The sequence below is a fragment of the Coregonus clupeaformis genome, unplaced genomic scaffold (genome assembly GCF_020615455.1).
Source record: "Coregonus clupeaformis isolate EN_2021a unplaced genomic scaffold, ASM2061545v1 scaf0115, whole genome shotgun sequence".
Classification (NCBI taxonomy): domain Eukaryota; kingdom Metazoa; phylum Chordata; class Actinopteri; order Salmoniformes; family Salmonidae; genus Coregonus; species Coregonus clupeaformis.
The window spans coordinates 193,766-210,624 of NW_025533570.1; the positions used below are offsets into that span (position 1 = coordinate 193,766).

At 43.0% G+C, this 16,859-nt stretch overlaps 2 protein-coding genes across 13 annotated transcripts in view; one reads left to right on the forward strand and one right to left on the reverse strand.

The window, feature by feature from the left end:
* Positions 1 to 16,859, reverse strand: part of LOC121543307 (focal adhesion kinase 1) — a 162,139-nt gene that overhangs the window by 71,493 nt on the left and 73,787 nt on the right. For all 12 annotated transcript variants that reach the window (XM_041853101.2, XM_041853091.2, XM_041853093.2 and 9 more), the window contains 6 exons: positions 4,501 to 4,641; positions 4,112 to 4,189; positions 3,811 to 3,918; positions 3,308 to 3,425; positions 2,172 to 2,214; positions 1,436 to 1,497 (listed from right to left, as the gene is read on the reverse strand). In XM_041853101.2, the coding sequence (XP_041709035.2) occupies positions 1,436 to 1,497; positions 2,172 to 2,214; positions 3,308 to 3,425; positions 3,811 to 3,918; positions 4,112 to 4,189; positions 4,501 to 4,641 (550 nt within the window). The remainder of the gene's footprint in view (positions 1 to 1,435; positions 1,498 to 2,171; positions 2,215 to 3,307; positions 3,426 to 3,810; positions 3,919 to 4,111; positions 4,190 to 4,500; positions 4,642 to 16,859) is intronic.
* On the forward strand, positions 11,180 to 13,321 carry LOC121543311 (cytochrome P450 2A10-like). The gene has a single exon (XM_041853103.2). It carries the CDS (start codon positions 12,946 to 12,948, stop codon positions 13,294 to 13,296), a length of 351 nt encoding a protein of 116 aa, XP_041709037.2. The 5' UTR covers positions 11,180 to 12,945; the 3' UTR covers positions 13,297 to 13,321.

A 16,859-nucleotide genomic window follows, 5' to 3' on the forward strand; every position in this document is an offset into this window, starting at 1 on the left:
TGTGCAGATTGCTGATGGGATGCAGGTGCGGAAATCAAGAGAGCTCCCGCCTAGCAACGTTGCCCGGCAACCAGGCAGGGAGCGTTCCAGAACCCTCGGGAAACTGGAGATCACGAGCAGAAAAACTAGTACACAGACCGGACCCGACTCAGACTGCCGGGATCGTTACACAGACTGATGGTTGATTCATAGTGATGTTTTACAGAGCTGTCTGATAACAGACTGAGGGGTGATTCATAGTGATGTTTTACAGAGCTGTCTGATAACAGACTGATGGTTGATTCATAGTGATGTTTTACAGAGCTGTCTGATAACAGACTGAGGGGTGATTCATAGTGATGTTTTACAGAGCTGTCTGATAACAGACTAATGGTTGATTCATAGTGATGTTTTACAGAGCTGTCTGATAACAGACTGGTATCAGTGAGCATCTAGGGCAGACTGCACTAGTATATCAGCTAGATAACCACCAAACCACATCACTCTTCTATTTTATGCCCTTACACAAGAAAAACAGACAATTCAGCAATGTTCTCTGGTCTGCCTCAACCGTGTTTGTTGGATGGGGTCACGTCTAAAAACGTCTTGTTTCTTAACCAACGTTCAGGCTCTGCTGTTCTGATATGCTTGGGACACACCATGTTGTTTGCGGTTTACGTGCTTTCCTTCACACGTGTGACAGTAAACCTTCAACAAAGATAGAAAAATCTCCTCACGTTGTTCTGTCATGGTGCAGCAGTCATGGGACTGTGTCAGCGGCAGGGTACCCTAATGGGATAATTACTAGGGATGTGTCTAAATGGCACCCTATCCCCTACTGCATATAGTGCACTACTTTTGACCAGATCCCTATGGGCCCTGGTCGAAAGTAGTGCCCTATCAAGGGGGAAAGGGTGCCATTTGGGATGCAACCTAGGCATTGCCAGATAGGAACAGTGGGCAGAAGGAAGACGACAGTAACATGTAATGTAGCTAGCTTGTGCGCAGAGGCACAGCGGTGCTGTAAGGGGCTTCAACAGTCTACTAGGCTGTCATGAACATTGTGTAGAAATATATATCTCCTTTTACTATTCTACTCATACTAAAAGTGTTCAACTTCATCGGCGCATCAAAGTGCTGTCAATTATCATGAGTATTCTACTGACATCTCTGCATCCTGTCTGTCACCCCTGCATGCAGTAACAAACGAGTGAATTATGGGATAGTTAACATGGCAAATACTGATTTCAGCAAAGGCTTCTGTGTGGAAAGATGTTTTGTTATCATGGCAAAGCCCAACAAGACAATGTATCAACAGCTTCACAGTCCCAGTACAATACCAACCCCTATCTGACACCAAACCTAATCTGACACCAAACCTCATCTGACACCAAACCTCATCTGACACCAAACCCAGGAGATGTGAAAGGAGAAAGAGAAAGCGAGAAGGTCCTACCTGAGACACACGCAACCCTTGTCCGGACCCCCCCATCCAGACGTTTCTCATGGTTGGAGACCCTGTGGAATAAAGGTTTGAACAGATGATTGCTGTACATTTTCCAGTGAAAGGATAGTTCCTCCAGTCACCAGACAACAGAACAGAACAGACAGAACAGACAGACAGACAGACAGACAGACAGACAGACAGACAGACAGACAGACAGACAGACAGACAGACAGACAGACAGACAGACAGACAGACAGACTGACTGGCCTGTCCACACTGTGACACTATGACTGGACTCTATTATAGACAGTCCCAGGACCATTCCATTCACTGGCAGGGCATGTTTGGCAGGGGTACTGCAGGGGGGGATCCAGATAAGTAGGCCCTTCACCACTTCCAAGAGGATATGGTTAAAGGGGGGGTTGGTGGGTTGGGGGGTCAGAGGGGCGGGGACGGGAACTCTAAACAGGGTCAGACAAATTCCTCATGATTCAGCCATAAGAAGCGGTAGGAGCAGAGCAAGGCTTGTGTTGGTTTTCAGAGCACCTGACTGAAACCTGATCTGCTGTCTGGAAGAAACTTTCCAGATGAAAGAGAGAGAGAGAGAGAGGAGAGAAAGAAGAGAGATAGAGAGGAGAGATAGAGTGGAGAGGAGAGAGAGAGAGAGAGAGAGAGAGAGAGAGAGAGAGAGAGAGAGAGAGAGAGAGAGAGAGAGAGAGAGAGAGAGAGAGAGATGTGTACTTACTTTGGGGTGGACTTTGGGATTGAAGGTAGCGCTCTCTCTCCCTCTGTTGGTGATTGTTAGAGGCAGTTAGGAGATGTAGGTTTAGCAGTAGAGTTACAGTCCATCAACAGGATCCATTCTAATGCCCACATTCACATATTCATCATTATTAATATAATTTAACACTATGAGACATCAAATATGTAACATTATTTCATATATGAGCCTTAAGCAGAGAAGAGCCCCTAAAAGCCTATGCCTTAAATGGATGCTTCTTTCTCCCTAGTGAATTCATTCATGTTTTAAAAAGACGGAATTCATTGAGTGAAATTAATGTTAGTGAAAGTTGTTTCCGGGCAATTTGATTTGGAGAAATGTGGAGTGGAGAAATGAAATGGCAGTCCCTCAACAGCTCTATAACTGATCTGATCTAATCTAATCTCATGAAGCCATGTGTTTATTACTGGGCTGATTTACTGGAAAAACATGATGCTAATTACAACATTAATACCAAATCTATAATCTCAAATGAAAATCGGTCACAAAACATATGAGGTCGTGGATGAATGTGGGCTCACTTACTGAAGAATGTGTTTGTTTCATATGATTGTGTTTTGCTTTTCGTGTTTTGTGTTTGCTTTTCATGTATAGTGTAATTGATGTGTATATAGACGTTATTGTGTAATTGATGTGTATATAGACGTTATTGTGTAATTGATGTGTATATAGACGTTATTGTGTAATTGATGTGTATATAGACGTTATTGTGTAATTGATGTGTATATAGACGTTATTGTGTAATTGATGTGTATATAGACGTTATTGTGTAATTGATGTGTATATAGACGTTATTGTGTAATTGATGTGTATAGACTTGTATTGTGTAATTGATGTGTATATAGATGTGTATAGTGTAATTAATGTGTATATAGATGTGTATTGTGTAATTGTTGTGTATATAGATGTGTAATTGCATGGGAGTCAGTGTGAACTGTCAGTACACAGAGGAAAAAGGGAATGTCTGCTCACTGTTTTTCAGACATTCCCCTTTTCTCTATGTGTCGGACCTTCTTTTTGTCCAGATCCTGTTATTATTTTGGATGTGCCTAAAACCCCCTACATTCAGTGTAAAGGTGTCAGCAGCAGTGTTAGCGTACCCTTTTGAACGCGGACGATGAAAGACTGGGAGGCTCCGTTGACCAGGCGACAGTATCCGTCTATCAGGTCAGCCATGTTCTCTGCCGTGTTCAGAGACGCTGTGGTCACCGTCAGAGGCTGCAGACACACACAGATACACAGATGGACAGACAGTCAGACAGTCAGACAGTCAGATAGACAGACAGACAGTCAGACAGTCAGACAGACAGACAGAGTCAGACAGTCAGACAGACAGACAGACAGACAGATAGACAGACAGTCAGACAATCAGACAGTCAGACAGAGTCAGACAGACAGACAGACAGACAGTCAGACAGTCAGAGTCAGACAGTCAGACAGACAGACAGAGTCAGACAGAGTCAGACAGACAGACAGACAGACAGTCAGACAGTCAGAGTCAGACAGACAGACAGTCAGACAGACAGACAGTCAGACAGACAGACAGAGTCAGACAGACAGACAGAGTCAGACACACACACACACACACAAGGCCATACTGTACCTCAGGGGCTCCAGCCACATTGAGCAGCAGCATCCCCTGGCGCACCTTGTCCTCTGTGCTGGAGTACTGGATGGTCTGTACCTGGGTGAAGTTGGCCAGATGGGTCGGCTGAACACACGGACAGAACAGAAAGCACAGAATGAAACATCCATGCTGGTAATCATCTTCCTGGCTAGCCTGAACATCACTGAATGACTGAATAAGACCTGAATTGGGTAGGAAATGCAATTATACAGAATGTACGGAAGAATGTGAATAAAAGGTGAATAAAGGAAAGACTTGATAAATCAGCAGTACTCACAGTTGATCCTTTGTCTGTCAGGTAGCTGATGCCCTCCTCAGGTCCAATAGCAAGCTCCACAGAGATAATCCAACTAGACTAGAAGACAGACAGAGATATGGACACAGAGACAGGCAGGACATACACACAGACAGACGGAGATATGGACACAGAGACAGGCAGGACATACACACAGACAGACAGACACAGAGATAGGCGGGACAGACAGACAGACAGACATATGAAAGAAGCAACAGTGTTTGTCATGCCCAGCAGGTGTCACTGTGAAATGCCATGAAGGCTACTGAGCTGAGCTCTTCCTATCTCGAACACTGCCAGCCAGGGTTTCCCTGATGACAGCCAACGGTTATCTCAGTGGGACAGTGAAGTGTCTATCAGTTGCTACTTACCCCAAGGGCACATTTAAAACATTCCTTGTCGAATCTGTAAATGGGAGACAGGATCTCAAAGAACTTGTGAATGCTCTGTTCATCGTTTAGGTTGGCAAATTGTTTGAAGGTCTGCTGGATCAGTTTCCTTAGTGGTTTAGCCTTGGAGAGGAGAGAGAGATAAATAAAGAAGGGTAAGGACTCCTACATGTCTTGGTATAAAGGGTAAGGACTCCTACATGTCTTGGTAAAAAGGGTAAGGACTCCTACATGTCTTGGTATAAAGGGTAAGGACTCCTACATGTCTTGGTAAAAAGGGTAAGGACTCCTACATGTCTTGGTAGAAAGGGTAAGGACTCCTACATGTCTTCGTAAGAAGGGTAAGGACTCCTACATGTCTTGGTAGAAAGGGTAAGGACTCCTACATGTCTTCGTAAGAAGGGTAAGGACTCCTACATGTCTTGGTAGAAAGGGTAAGGACTCCTACATGTCTTGGTAAAAAGGGTAAGGACTCCTACATGTCTTGGTAAAAAGAAAGTTACTAACAACAAAGAAAGACTGAGGGTAGGAAAAAGTTAAAATCCTTATCAATTATTAGGCTACACCTACAAATACTGATTACTAAAAAATCATCAACAGAACTAAATTATTATACAGTATGTGTTTGGATTGACTCTCAACATAAAGTCAACTCAAAGCAGTATAATGTAGCTCCCATCCTTCAGGATAAAAAATCCTTAGAATGTTTATTCCTTAGAAGAGTCATTAATCAGCATCCTATCAGATGACTCATAGACACATCCACACAAGGAGCCTCTGACACCACAACCCAATAATGAGAGTCAGGACAGTAAGATCAGCCACATCCTGTGAAACTCTATCTGTCTCTGTCACCCTCTCCTCCCATCACTCCCACTAATTACAAGCATTGCAAAGAAAAATGCCAAACAAATCACAAATAAATGCTTTGAAATTCAAAAGGTGTAAAAGACAAATTGCTGAATCTAATCAGATTTTCTAGGATGATAGCACTTCATTTGATCCTTGAGAGCATTTACATTAATCTTAATGGGTAAAAAACAAGACATTATCTAATTATGCAAATGTTAACTTGGAGGAGCATCAAATTATGAACCGCCTAATTGGATAACAACAATCAAGGTAATTAGTCACATGATGAGTTTTGGGATCCTATATGAATGCTCTCCTGTGCACATCTCTAGACAACAAAGTCATCTCTGTCAGTCTGCTCAATTGGTGTACAAAGCCTACTGAGTGAACCATCCATTTTCAGTTGGGTCTCGGTATCATTCATGGTGTTTCATAAATCAAAGCCTGATCCCAGCTAGTCTCAGTTGCTGTGTCTTACACATACAGATGTAGGATCTGGCCAAAATTAGGCTACATGAAAAGTGCAAAACTGTTAATATAAACTTGTGTTATTACTTATTTTCAGACTTTTAAAAACAACAGAAATGTTTACCACTTCTGTTGTCCACTTCTCTGCTATTTAAATCTGAAATCAGAATATAAATATATTATAGCACTGGGGGAGCACCTAGGCATACAGCTCACCCCAACTCATTAAACTAACCCGCTATAACAACTCACTAACCAAACTACATTAGCGACCCCACTTACTATAGCTAACCCATGGCCTACCTATCTAAAACGTTAACTTTTACTACTGCAATGTACTGCTACTAGTACTTCTGGGCTACATGGTACTACTACTACCTAGTCTCCCACTGAAGGCTACTATCAACTACTTATAAAACAACCACTCCCTCTACTACACCTGCCTACATTCTTCAACACCAACAAACTTCTTCCACTTAGCTGCATCATCATATTTCTCTCTCCAAATAATAGCCTAAACCTCTTATTGAGTGAAACTAGTAGTCTGAGTGTAGTTATTTGTGATGAAATATGTGATCTAACTGCCCCACACTCCAAAGTAATAAGGTTGATATAGTAGTGAGACCTGATATTTTTAATATATTTAACTTGGACTATATTTCACTGCTTCGCTTAAGAACAACGTTTTAAACTTCTTTGACTACCACACATTTTACAATTTGATTTGATTTAAAGTCACAATGCTCTATTACAGGGGTAGGAAACTTTGATTAGGGGTTGGGGGCCACAAAAAAATCTGAACTCATCATGAAGGGCCGCAGTGGCTCGTGGGTCTTAGTACCCTCATCCATACAAACCCATGCAGCCAGAGCCGGCCCTAGCCTTTTGGGGGCCTTAAGTGACATTTTTAAACTTTAGAGTTAATTTCCTGCAATTCTATACATTTTGCCATGCAGCGTAAAGAAAATGTTGCAATTTTTAAGCAAATTCGCTACAGTCTACACATTTTGCCATGGGGTGGAGAGAAGATTTTGCAATTTTATAATTAACTTCATGCAATTGTACTGACTGTTCCATGTGGCAGAGAGAAAAATGTGCAGTTTTAAAGCAAATTTCCTGCAATCCTACACATTTTGCAATAGGGTGGAGAAAATGTTTAGCAGTTTTTAATACACTGCTCAAAAAAATAAAGGGAACACTTAAACAACACAATGTAACTCCAAGTCAATCACACTTCTGTGAAATCAAACTGTCCACTTAGGAAGCAACACTGATTGACAATACATTTCACATGCTGTTGTGCAAATGGAATAGACAACAGGTGGAAATTATAGGCAATTAGCAAGACACCCCCAATAAAGAAGTGGTTCTGCAGGTGGTGACCACAGACCACTTCTCAGTTCCTATGCTTCCTGGCTGATGTTTTGGTCACATTTGAATGCTGGCGGTGCTTTCACTCTAGTGGTAGCATGAGACGGAGTCTACAACCCACACAAGTGGCTCAGGTAGTGCAGCTCATCCAGGATGGCACATCAATGCGAGCTGTGGCAAGAAGGTTTGCTGTGTCTGTCAGCGTAGTGTCCAGAGCATGGAGGCGCTACTAGGAGACAGGCCAGTACATCAGGAGACGTGGAGGAGGCCGTAGGAGGGCAACAACCCAGCAGCAGGACCACTACCTCCGCCTTTGTGCAAAGAGGAGCAGGAGGAGCACTGCCAGAGCCCTGCAAAATGACCTCCAGCAGGCAACAAATGTGCATGTGTCTGCTCAAACGGTCAGAAACAGACTCCATGAGGGTGGTATGAGGGCGCGACGTCCACAGGTGGGGGTTGTGCTTACAGCCCAACACCGTGCAGGACGTTTGGCATTTGCCAGAGAACACCAAGATTGGCAAATTCACCACTGGCGCCCTGTGCTCTTCACAGATGAAAGCAGGTTCACACTGAGCACATGTGACAGACGTGACAGTGTCTGGAGACGCCGTGGAGAACGTTCTGCTGCCTGCAACATCCTCCAGCATGACCGGTTTGGCGGTGGGTCAGTCATAGTGTGGGGTGGCATTTCTTTGGGGGGCCGCACAGCCCTCCATGTGCTCGCCAGAGGTAGCCTGACTGCCATTAGGTACCGAGATGAGATCCTCAGACCCATTGTGAGACCATATGCTGGTGCGGTTGGCCCTGGGTTCCTCCTAATGCAAGACAATGCTAGACCTCATGTCGCTGGAGTGTGTCAGCAGTTCCTGCAAGAGGAAGGCATTGATGCTATGGACTGGCCCGCCCGTTCCCCAGACCTGAATCCATCTGGGACATCATGTCTCGCTCCATCCACCAACGCCATGTTGCACCACAGACTGTCCAGGAGTTGGTGGATGCTTTAGTCCAGGTCTGGGAGGAGATCCCTCAGGAGACCATCCGCCACCTCATCAGGAGCATGCCCAGGCGTTGTAGGGAGGTCATACAGGCACGTGGAGGCCACACACACTACTGAGCCTCATTTTGACTTGTTTTAAGGACATTACATCAAAGTTGGATCAGCCTGTAGTGTGGTTTTCCACTTTAATTTTGAGGGTGACTCCAAATCCAGACCTCCATGGGTTGATACATTTGATTTCCATTGATAATTTTTGTGTGATTTTGTTGTCAGCACATTCAACTATGTAAAGAAAAAAGTATTTAATAAGATTATTTCATTCATTCAGATCTAGGATGTGTTGTTTAAGTGTTCCCTTTATTTTTTTGAGCAGTGTATGATATCTGAGTGAGAGTCACTAACAAAATCAATGGAGGCCCCCCGGTCGGTAATTTCAACCAAGATTACTACAAGTTTAGATAGCTGGCTAGACTAACGTACCAATCTAAAAAAGGTTAGCTGACATTGGCTAATTGAGTGACATAACAAGAGAATACCTGCTGATGCACAACCACATTTTGAAAATGCACCTTGTTTTTTTCGACTATTCTAACTCTCAACAGTAAATTGAGACCCCGATTTTTCTTCTTTCATTTTTGGAAATTGATCCGCGGGCCTACAAAAGCTTCCTAAAACCAACTGACTAGCGTTTTGCAAAGAGCAAGACACACAAACTAATAGTACATAACAGAAAACATGTGGATTCATATTAATGTGAGCGTAGCACCTATTTCTCAACGCCAGAAATGCATTTAATAGTAACTTAGAGCACCCAAGAAAACATTCCAAAATTACAAAGTCTTAAATACATTTTTATAATATTGTAATGTTGTTCTAAAAGTTGGGTTTGAAGTTTTCTCCAAATCAGCTCTATCTTCGGAAACAATCCCATAACGCCCCGCAGTCAGTGCCACACGGTGTGGAAATACAAAGCCATTCTCACCCTTCGTGTCCTTGTGGGTTTGTCTGTATACAGTAACAAGCTAACAATTGCATTTTTATTCATCATCTCCTTTTTGATAAACTTTTTAGTGTTTAGTGAAGTTTATAGTTTAGTGAAGTTTTTGGCCATGCAATGAAAAATGTCCTAATAAGTTGGATAAGTTTGTGAGAATGAGGCGGGCGAATTGGGCGTCTACTCGTCAATCGGCAGTCTGAGGGGCACATTTCATCCCTGAGAACTTCCACGGCAATCAACAATGGAAGGAGGCCTTTAGCAAGAATTTGCTTCTCAAAGTGGATTCTGTCCCTACCATCAACTTGGCTTCTGAAGCATCTCAAGCAGCCAGCAGCATCGAGCATTATCACGGGCTTTAGCGAGCATGGAAGTGAACCGGGTAATGGGTATGATCTTTGTGCCTCTGTAACTTTCTCACACATCATTATTCACGATTCATTCATGATTATCCGTAATCATGGTTGTATCCACATTCATGTAGAAGTGTTTAGAAACATATTCTATTCTTATTTACAATAAAAGTGACAACGCATTATTTACTATTAATTTCTATTGGGCACAAAATTATCTGAAACACAACCAAAGCTAACAGCGAATGCATCCAACACGTTTGTAGAGTCACAAGCTTGATGTAGTCATTGTGATCTAGAAATGCATTTTGGTCCCTAAAATGGGGGGACTATGTACAAAACGTGCTGTAATTTCTAAACGGTTCACCCGATATGGATGACTACCCTAAAATTAAAGATGACAGTCTGCACTTTAACCTCATAGTCATTGTATCATTTCAAATCCAAAGTACAGAGCCAAAACTACAAACAATGTGTAACTGTCCAAATACATTTGGACCTCACTGTCAAATCACAAAGTAACAAAGTCGTCAAATTTTGAGTGTTCGTTCAATGTTCAAAGCATCCTGAATACACCTGACCTGTTTTCCACCTTGGTCATAGGCCTATAGCCATGTCAAAATATGCATCGTTGCAGGAAATTAGGTTTAAAACAGTTTAATAACAAATACAAATAAATGTTTTAAAACCTAGACAGACACAGTATTAGATATTAGTCCTTTCCACTCCTGTTGATTTCTGCACTGTTATCTGCTTTGTTAACATTGGCCTCAGGTTGTGAAAAAGCAGGAAGGGGTGAAGGTGCAATCTGTGTAAAGTATGTCAGCACGACTCAGCAGCCAATCACGTAATCCGTTGTTCACATCTGTTCCAATACAGTAAGTTCCAACACACACCCTTATCTCTGCAAACATCTGCATCACACACACACTCACACACACAGGCAGGCAACAGAGACAGACAGCAACACAGAGATAAGGGAAATACTATAGAGAGGAGGGTTAAAGAAGAAGAAAGAAGAAGAACAACAACAACGATGAAGGTTAAGTATGTAAACACATTTATGTGAGCTATTGGCTCACTCCAATATGGTATCCTTCCGCGCCGCAGGATACATTCCGAGTAAGGATTTTCAGGTTAGTCCCGGGGTCAATTCCAATTTAATTAGAAATTGTGAAGTGAAGTGGAGAATCAACGTTGAATTAAATTTGAATTTTTTTAATCTTTAAGTTATGGAATTGGAATTGAATTGAAATTAGACTGTTTGGACTTTTTTAAATTGTAATTTAATTATAATTGTGAAAATATTTAATCTTTGTAATTTAATTGGAATTGAATATTTTTACATTTCCCAGTCAATGGAATTAATGCACATAGTATCAAAAATGTACTCTAGGATTTGTATTTAATAATTTCAACCTCTACACTCTTAGAAAAAAAGGGTTCCAAAAGGGTTCTTCGGCTGTCCCCATAAGAGAACCCTTTTTGGTCACAGGCAGAACTATTTTGGGTTCCATGTAGAACCCTCTGGGGAAAGGGTTCTACGTGGAACCCAATAGGGTTCTACCTGGAACCAAAAGGGTTCTACCTGGAACCAAAAAGGGTTCTTCAAAGGGTTCTCCTATGGGGACAGCCGGAGAACACTTTTAGTTCCAGATAGCACCTTTTTTTCTAAGAGTGTATTCCTATATTTCCAGTATAGCTATGCTGTCTGAACAGTGACATGATGAGGCTGAAAGCCTGAGGGAATTGAATTTGAATTTGTGAAATTGTTGGGGATAATATTGAATTGGGAATTCAATTTTTGGAATTTAACTAACATTGGAATTCAGAGGAATTGAATTATCTCTGATTTCAAAATCTAACCTGAAATCTGAAATGAATTAAATGTAATTTACAGGGAGAGAGAATTGAATTATAATTTAATTTGTGGAATTGACCACAACCCTGGTACTGCGTCTGCCCTCCTTAAATATCTACCGTGGCACTACTTCCACCTCGTGTCCTTTTTCGAGGCGTCGTAGATCACAGACAAAAAGGATTGGAGTGATCCAATACCTCCCATAACCATGGTTACATACATAACCTTTGTTATGTAGCACTATATTGGATCACTCCAATTTGGTATCACAGTACAAGATTAATCGGTGAACTAGTCTTTGGCCAGACAAAGAGCAAAGTCCATTCCGGAGCAGATCAATCATAGTTGCTGTGTCCCTCCGCCCCATCCCAGGGAAGCAGATACAACACGAAGAACAGCCCTCCCGACCACATAGGTGGGGGCAACATGTGCTAGACAGCGCCCAACTGTCTGAGGCGCAAACGTCAGTGAGGGGAACTCCTCTGAGCAGAGCCCGCGAGGTAGTAACTCCTCCAATAGAATGTGCCACCACAGCAAAAGGCAAAGGCCTGCCAGCCAGCCGAAATGCTGCAGTAACAGTGTCCACAATACAACGTGAGAGTTTGGTCGGATAGGCCCTGGCCCAGAACTCTCTCACCCTAGCAAACGAAAGCTGATAAAACCTTTGCATTGGCTGTGTCTGTGAAAGTAAGTGTCCATTGCCCCGGCCGAGCACAACACAACAAGCCCCTGGTTCACCAGCAACGGCGGGAGAGGCGTATGTGGACAACTGTAATGGCCGGTTCAAAGGATGGAGGTCGACACTCCTTTCATCTGAACCCATTCAGAAATATTTAGTCAACCAGGGTGTCAACACTAGAAGACCCTGAGACACAGGCACCAGAGCTGATGCGGTACCGGCAACGGAATTGGAGTTCGTAGCCCTCCAGCAATGTATTCAGTACCCATGGGGGCTCCACCTGCCTCTCTCAGTTTGCTCTTTGGGACTGTGAGAGGCTGCCAAGGCCGGCGGCAAGCACGTCAAATCAAATCAAAGTGTATTGGTCGCGTACACAGTTTAGCAGATGTTATAGCGTGTGCAGCAAAATGCTGTAGGACAGGGAGAAAGCACATTAAGACTCAATTAACCTAGCTAGCTAACTTAGCTAGCTATCTTAGTCAACTAGCTTCTCAAGGTTTGATGCAGTCAAGACAGGTACTACGTAATCATATTGGATGATAAACAACCTAGCTATGACAAGCTAGAAGTAAGTCTACTAGCGCAAGTCGGCTCGGTTGATTGCTGCCTCTCCCTCCCTCCTCCTTGCTCCCGTTTCACTCGCTCACAATACACACACCGCAATGCCCCTCCTCCGTCTGCTCTCCCTCGCAAGGCCCCTCTGCCTCACGCTGTATCAGCTCTGGTGAATAAAGTAGCTTACAAATTGAATACGAGGATGACAACTTCCTGCCCTTGCACAACATCATCTCAGCCGCACTGCGCTTTGGAAGCAGCCCCTTGGGACAGCTGTACAACATCTTCCCCTGGCTGATGGAACGCCTGCCTGGTCGGCAGCAAGTTGTATTCGGCCAGATGGACGAGCTGAGAGGCATTGTGATGAAGAAGATCCACGAGCAACAGGAGACCATGGACCCAGGCAACCCTAGAGACTTCATAGACCGCTTCCTCACCAGACTCAACCAGGAGTTCCATTATGAGAACCTGGTGTCCACAGTGTTGGACCTCTTCCTGGCAGGAACAGAGACCACCAGCACCACTATCAGATACGCCTTCATGCTGCTTCTCAAATACCCCGACATTCAGGAGCACGTTCAGCAGGAGATTGACACAGTGATTGGCCGACAGCGCGTCCCTCAGATGGAGGAAACACCGTTCAACTGACAACCGAAGTCAGCCTACAGGCGCCCGGCCCGCCACAAGGAGTCGCTAGAGCGCGATGAGCCAAGTAAAGCCCCCCCGGCCAAACCCTCCCCTAACCTGGACGACGCTGGGCCAATTGTGCGCTTCCCTATGGGACTCCCAGTCACTCCCAGTGTGACGCTGCAACACTGCGATGCAGTGCCTTAGATCGCTGTGCCACTCGGGAGGCCATCCTTGGAGTTTTTTCTGGTCAGTACAGGTGGATCAGGAGAAACTCAGGGCCCTGGGAGTGAGGAGTGGGGAGGAAGTATACTGGTTGGACCAGACAGTAATGTAATGTATGCTGAGGATTCAGGCCAGTGTAATTTGATGAGAGGCCAATTTGTCAGGCCGGCTGTCAGTCAGGGGGTCAAGGTACCAGTGTATCTTTTACTTTATCAGTTTCTTTGTGTCTCAGCAACTAAGTCAATGTGTATGAGGCAGCAATGCCACACAAAAATATGATGGCTCTTAGATGGCAATCACCTCACACTCTCCCAATTCGCCAGTGGATTCAGTTTCTATTAGAAGTTATAACATTAGACTTATCGGGAATGAATGATGCTAGTCAATAGTGCTGAGCAATTAGTGCTTTTTGAGGTCAGTTAGGTTTCGGTTCTATTATTACAAAATATATAACGGTTTTCATTACTTTTTTTTTTACATTAAATGCACTGTGCATTATGTGGGTTGAATGCTGTAACAACAAAGAATAAAACAATGAATAAAAGTCCCATAATGGTAGTGACTGCCCATTACTGCTGATCACTTATTAAACATCATTTATTCACATTACTTTCCTTTAATAAAATATTTGTTTTATTTGATTACTTTATTATTTCATTCCAAGTCATCATCTCATCTCTATAGAACTGCTGCCTATGCTGTCTGACAAAATCACTATTTTGTAGTTCTTCAAAGTAAATAAGGTTTACTTTTATGACTGCCGAATAGCAATGATCAATCACTTAGATCATGTATTTTCAGGTAACGATACAGTATATATATCAAGTTGACTGGATGTCCTTTGGGTGGTGGACCATTCTTGATACACACGGGAAACTGTTGAGCGTGAAAAAACCAGCAGCTTTGCAGTTCTTGACACAAACCGGTGCGCCGGGCACCTATTATCATACCCCCTTCAAAGGCACTTAAATATTTTGTCTTGCCTAGGGCTGTGGCGGTCATGACATTTTGTCAGCAGGTTATTGTCATGCAAAAGTCTGCCGGTCTCACAGTAATTTACAATTAATTAACATAAACAAGTTTAGCATCTCCAGGCCTCCACACATACAAGCCGCTGATGTGTGCCTTTGGAACATCGACATTTAAAAAGTCAAATAAATCAATTTAGTATACACCATCACAATAAATCCATTATTTATTTTTGTCAGGTCTAAAGAAACATTATGATCTTAGAAAAAAGTATTTTAGAACAACAGAATATGAGTTGGCCTACTGTATGTTATCTGACTATGTCATGACTTCCTCCGAAGCTGCCACCTCTCCTTGTTCGGGTAGGCTTCGGGCGTTCGCCATCACCGGCCTTCTAGCCACTGCCACTCCTCATCTCATCATTCCATTTGTTTTGTCTTGTTTATTACACTAACCTGGTTCATATCCCCTCATCAGTACCTGTATAAGTGTTCCCTCTGCCCCTTTGTCTTTGTGTGTGATTCTTTATTGTGGAGGATAGTGAAGCTCGGTGGAGCTCCTTGTAATTTGATTCGCCGGGATATTTCCCTGTGTGCCTTGTATTTCCAGTGCGCCTGTTTTGCGCACTGGAGGGTTTTTGACGCATGACTGCGTAACTCTGTGGTTGCGGAATAACGCCTGTTATTCTGTGATTTACCCTCCTGCGCCTGACTCCTTTGACATCACCTCATCCCACCATGCCATAGGCTGTAGGCTTGTTCATTTAGCTGTACATACAAGCCGCTGATGTGTGCCTTTGGAACATCTACATTTAAAAAGTCTAATAAATCAATTTAAAATACACCATCACAATAAATTCATTATCTATTTTTGTCAGGTCTAAATAAACATTATGATCTGAGTAAAAAGTATTTTAGAAGAACAGAATATGAGTTATGCTTAAAATGCTTTAAGATATGCTTAAAAGTCCCATGCCATTATTTTATATTATATGATTTTATAGTAAGAAGAATATAATTGAACTGAGCTGAATAAAATAGAATGGATATTTCTTCCATTCTAGAAATCAAAACATATATGGGCTGCATGATGCGATTATAGGCTATTGATGATTTGAGAAAGTCGGCAAAAAAAGCTTGCGCTCCATTCCTTACCTCAGGCTGCACAGCTGTTCTCTCATTAAGTGTTCATATTTTCACTCATCAGACAATCTTCAATTTAATGTTGTCTTTACTAATATGTCAAATTAGTTTGGATTTAGAATGGTCCATTATCAAATGGCAGGAACAGGGACAGGGGAAAAAAGACGTCATCCATATGCACTGGAATAGCGAATGGAAGACGTGCGCTCGAGCCGGTCAGTCTTTCAATGATGCTGGATAGGCTACTTCAGTTTTATAGCGGAGCTGTGCTTAATATGAGCAGCTGAGAGATAAATATAAGAACACTTATTTCACTCCACGCATCAACTAGTGTTTGAGGAGCATGCAGCCTCTCGCTGCGCTACAGTTAATATTCTGCCCAAACGCAAGCACGCTGACTGCGGTCGCCAGTTGTACGGTGTTTCCTCCGACACATTGGTGCGGCTTGCTTCCGGGTTAAGCGAGCAGTGTGTCAAGAAGCAGTGCGGCTTGGCAGGGTCGTGTTTCGGAGGATGCATGGCTTTCGACCTTCGCCTCTCCGAGTCCGTACAGGAGTTGCAGCGATGGGACAAGACTGTAACTACCAATTGGATATCATGAAATTGGGGAGAAAAAGGGGTAAAATAAATAAAATAAGGCCATGCATATAAAATAAATAATTGTCCTCCCTCATCTTAAACGGCACCGACCGCCACTGGAACCAAAGTGTTGGTCAGTGTTTCCCAGGGGACCCTAATTACATTTGATAGATTATGTTATATTTAGACAAAGATGTTAGAATATAGGCTCTCTGATTCAGAACATACTGTTGCACAAACAACATCCTGACCTACAGCACCACCACTGCTAGCTAGTAGCAATCTGTATTAGAGTTCATGTTTGCTTTGCCCTAGCTCAGTGCATTAGCAAAATGGCTTTAGCTATTCAGCTAGTTAGCGATTAGCATTAATTTAGGCATATGCCATCTTCCTAAGACCAACTAACTAGCGTTTTGCAGAGAGCAAGACACACAAACTAATACTACTGAACAGAAAACATGTCGATTCATATTAAGAAGCAACGTTCTTGTTTTGGAAGAATCTGTTGAGTGCATTGATAGCATGCTGAGAGAATATAAACAGTGAGGAAGCACAGAGTTTCTAAACCCAGTGGCCCAACTACTGGGAACGCTTTGCAATGCAGACTCGATAAACCAGGCCGGGGTTTTCAGGTTTGGCAAGTCAATGGGAGAAGTGAAAAATGTGTCCT

Bases quoted from the DNA above. Each gene is read 5' to 3' on its own strand.
- LOC121543311 (XM_041853103.2), top strand. From the start codon at position 12,946: ATGGAACGCCTGCCTGGTCGGCAGCAAGTTGTATTCGGCCAGATGGAC.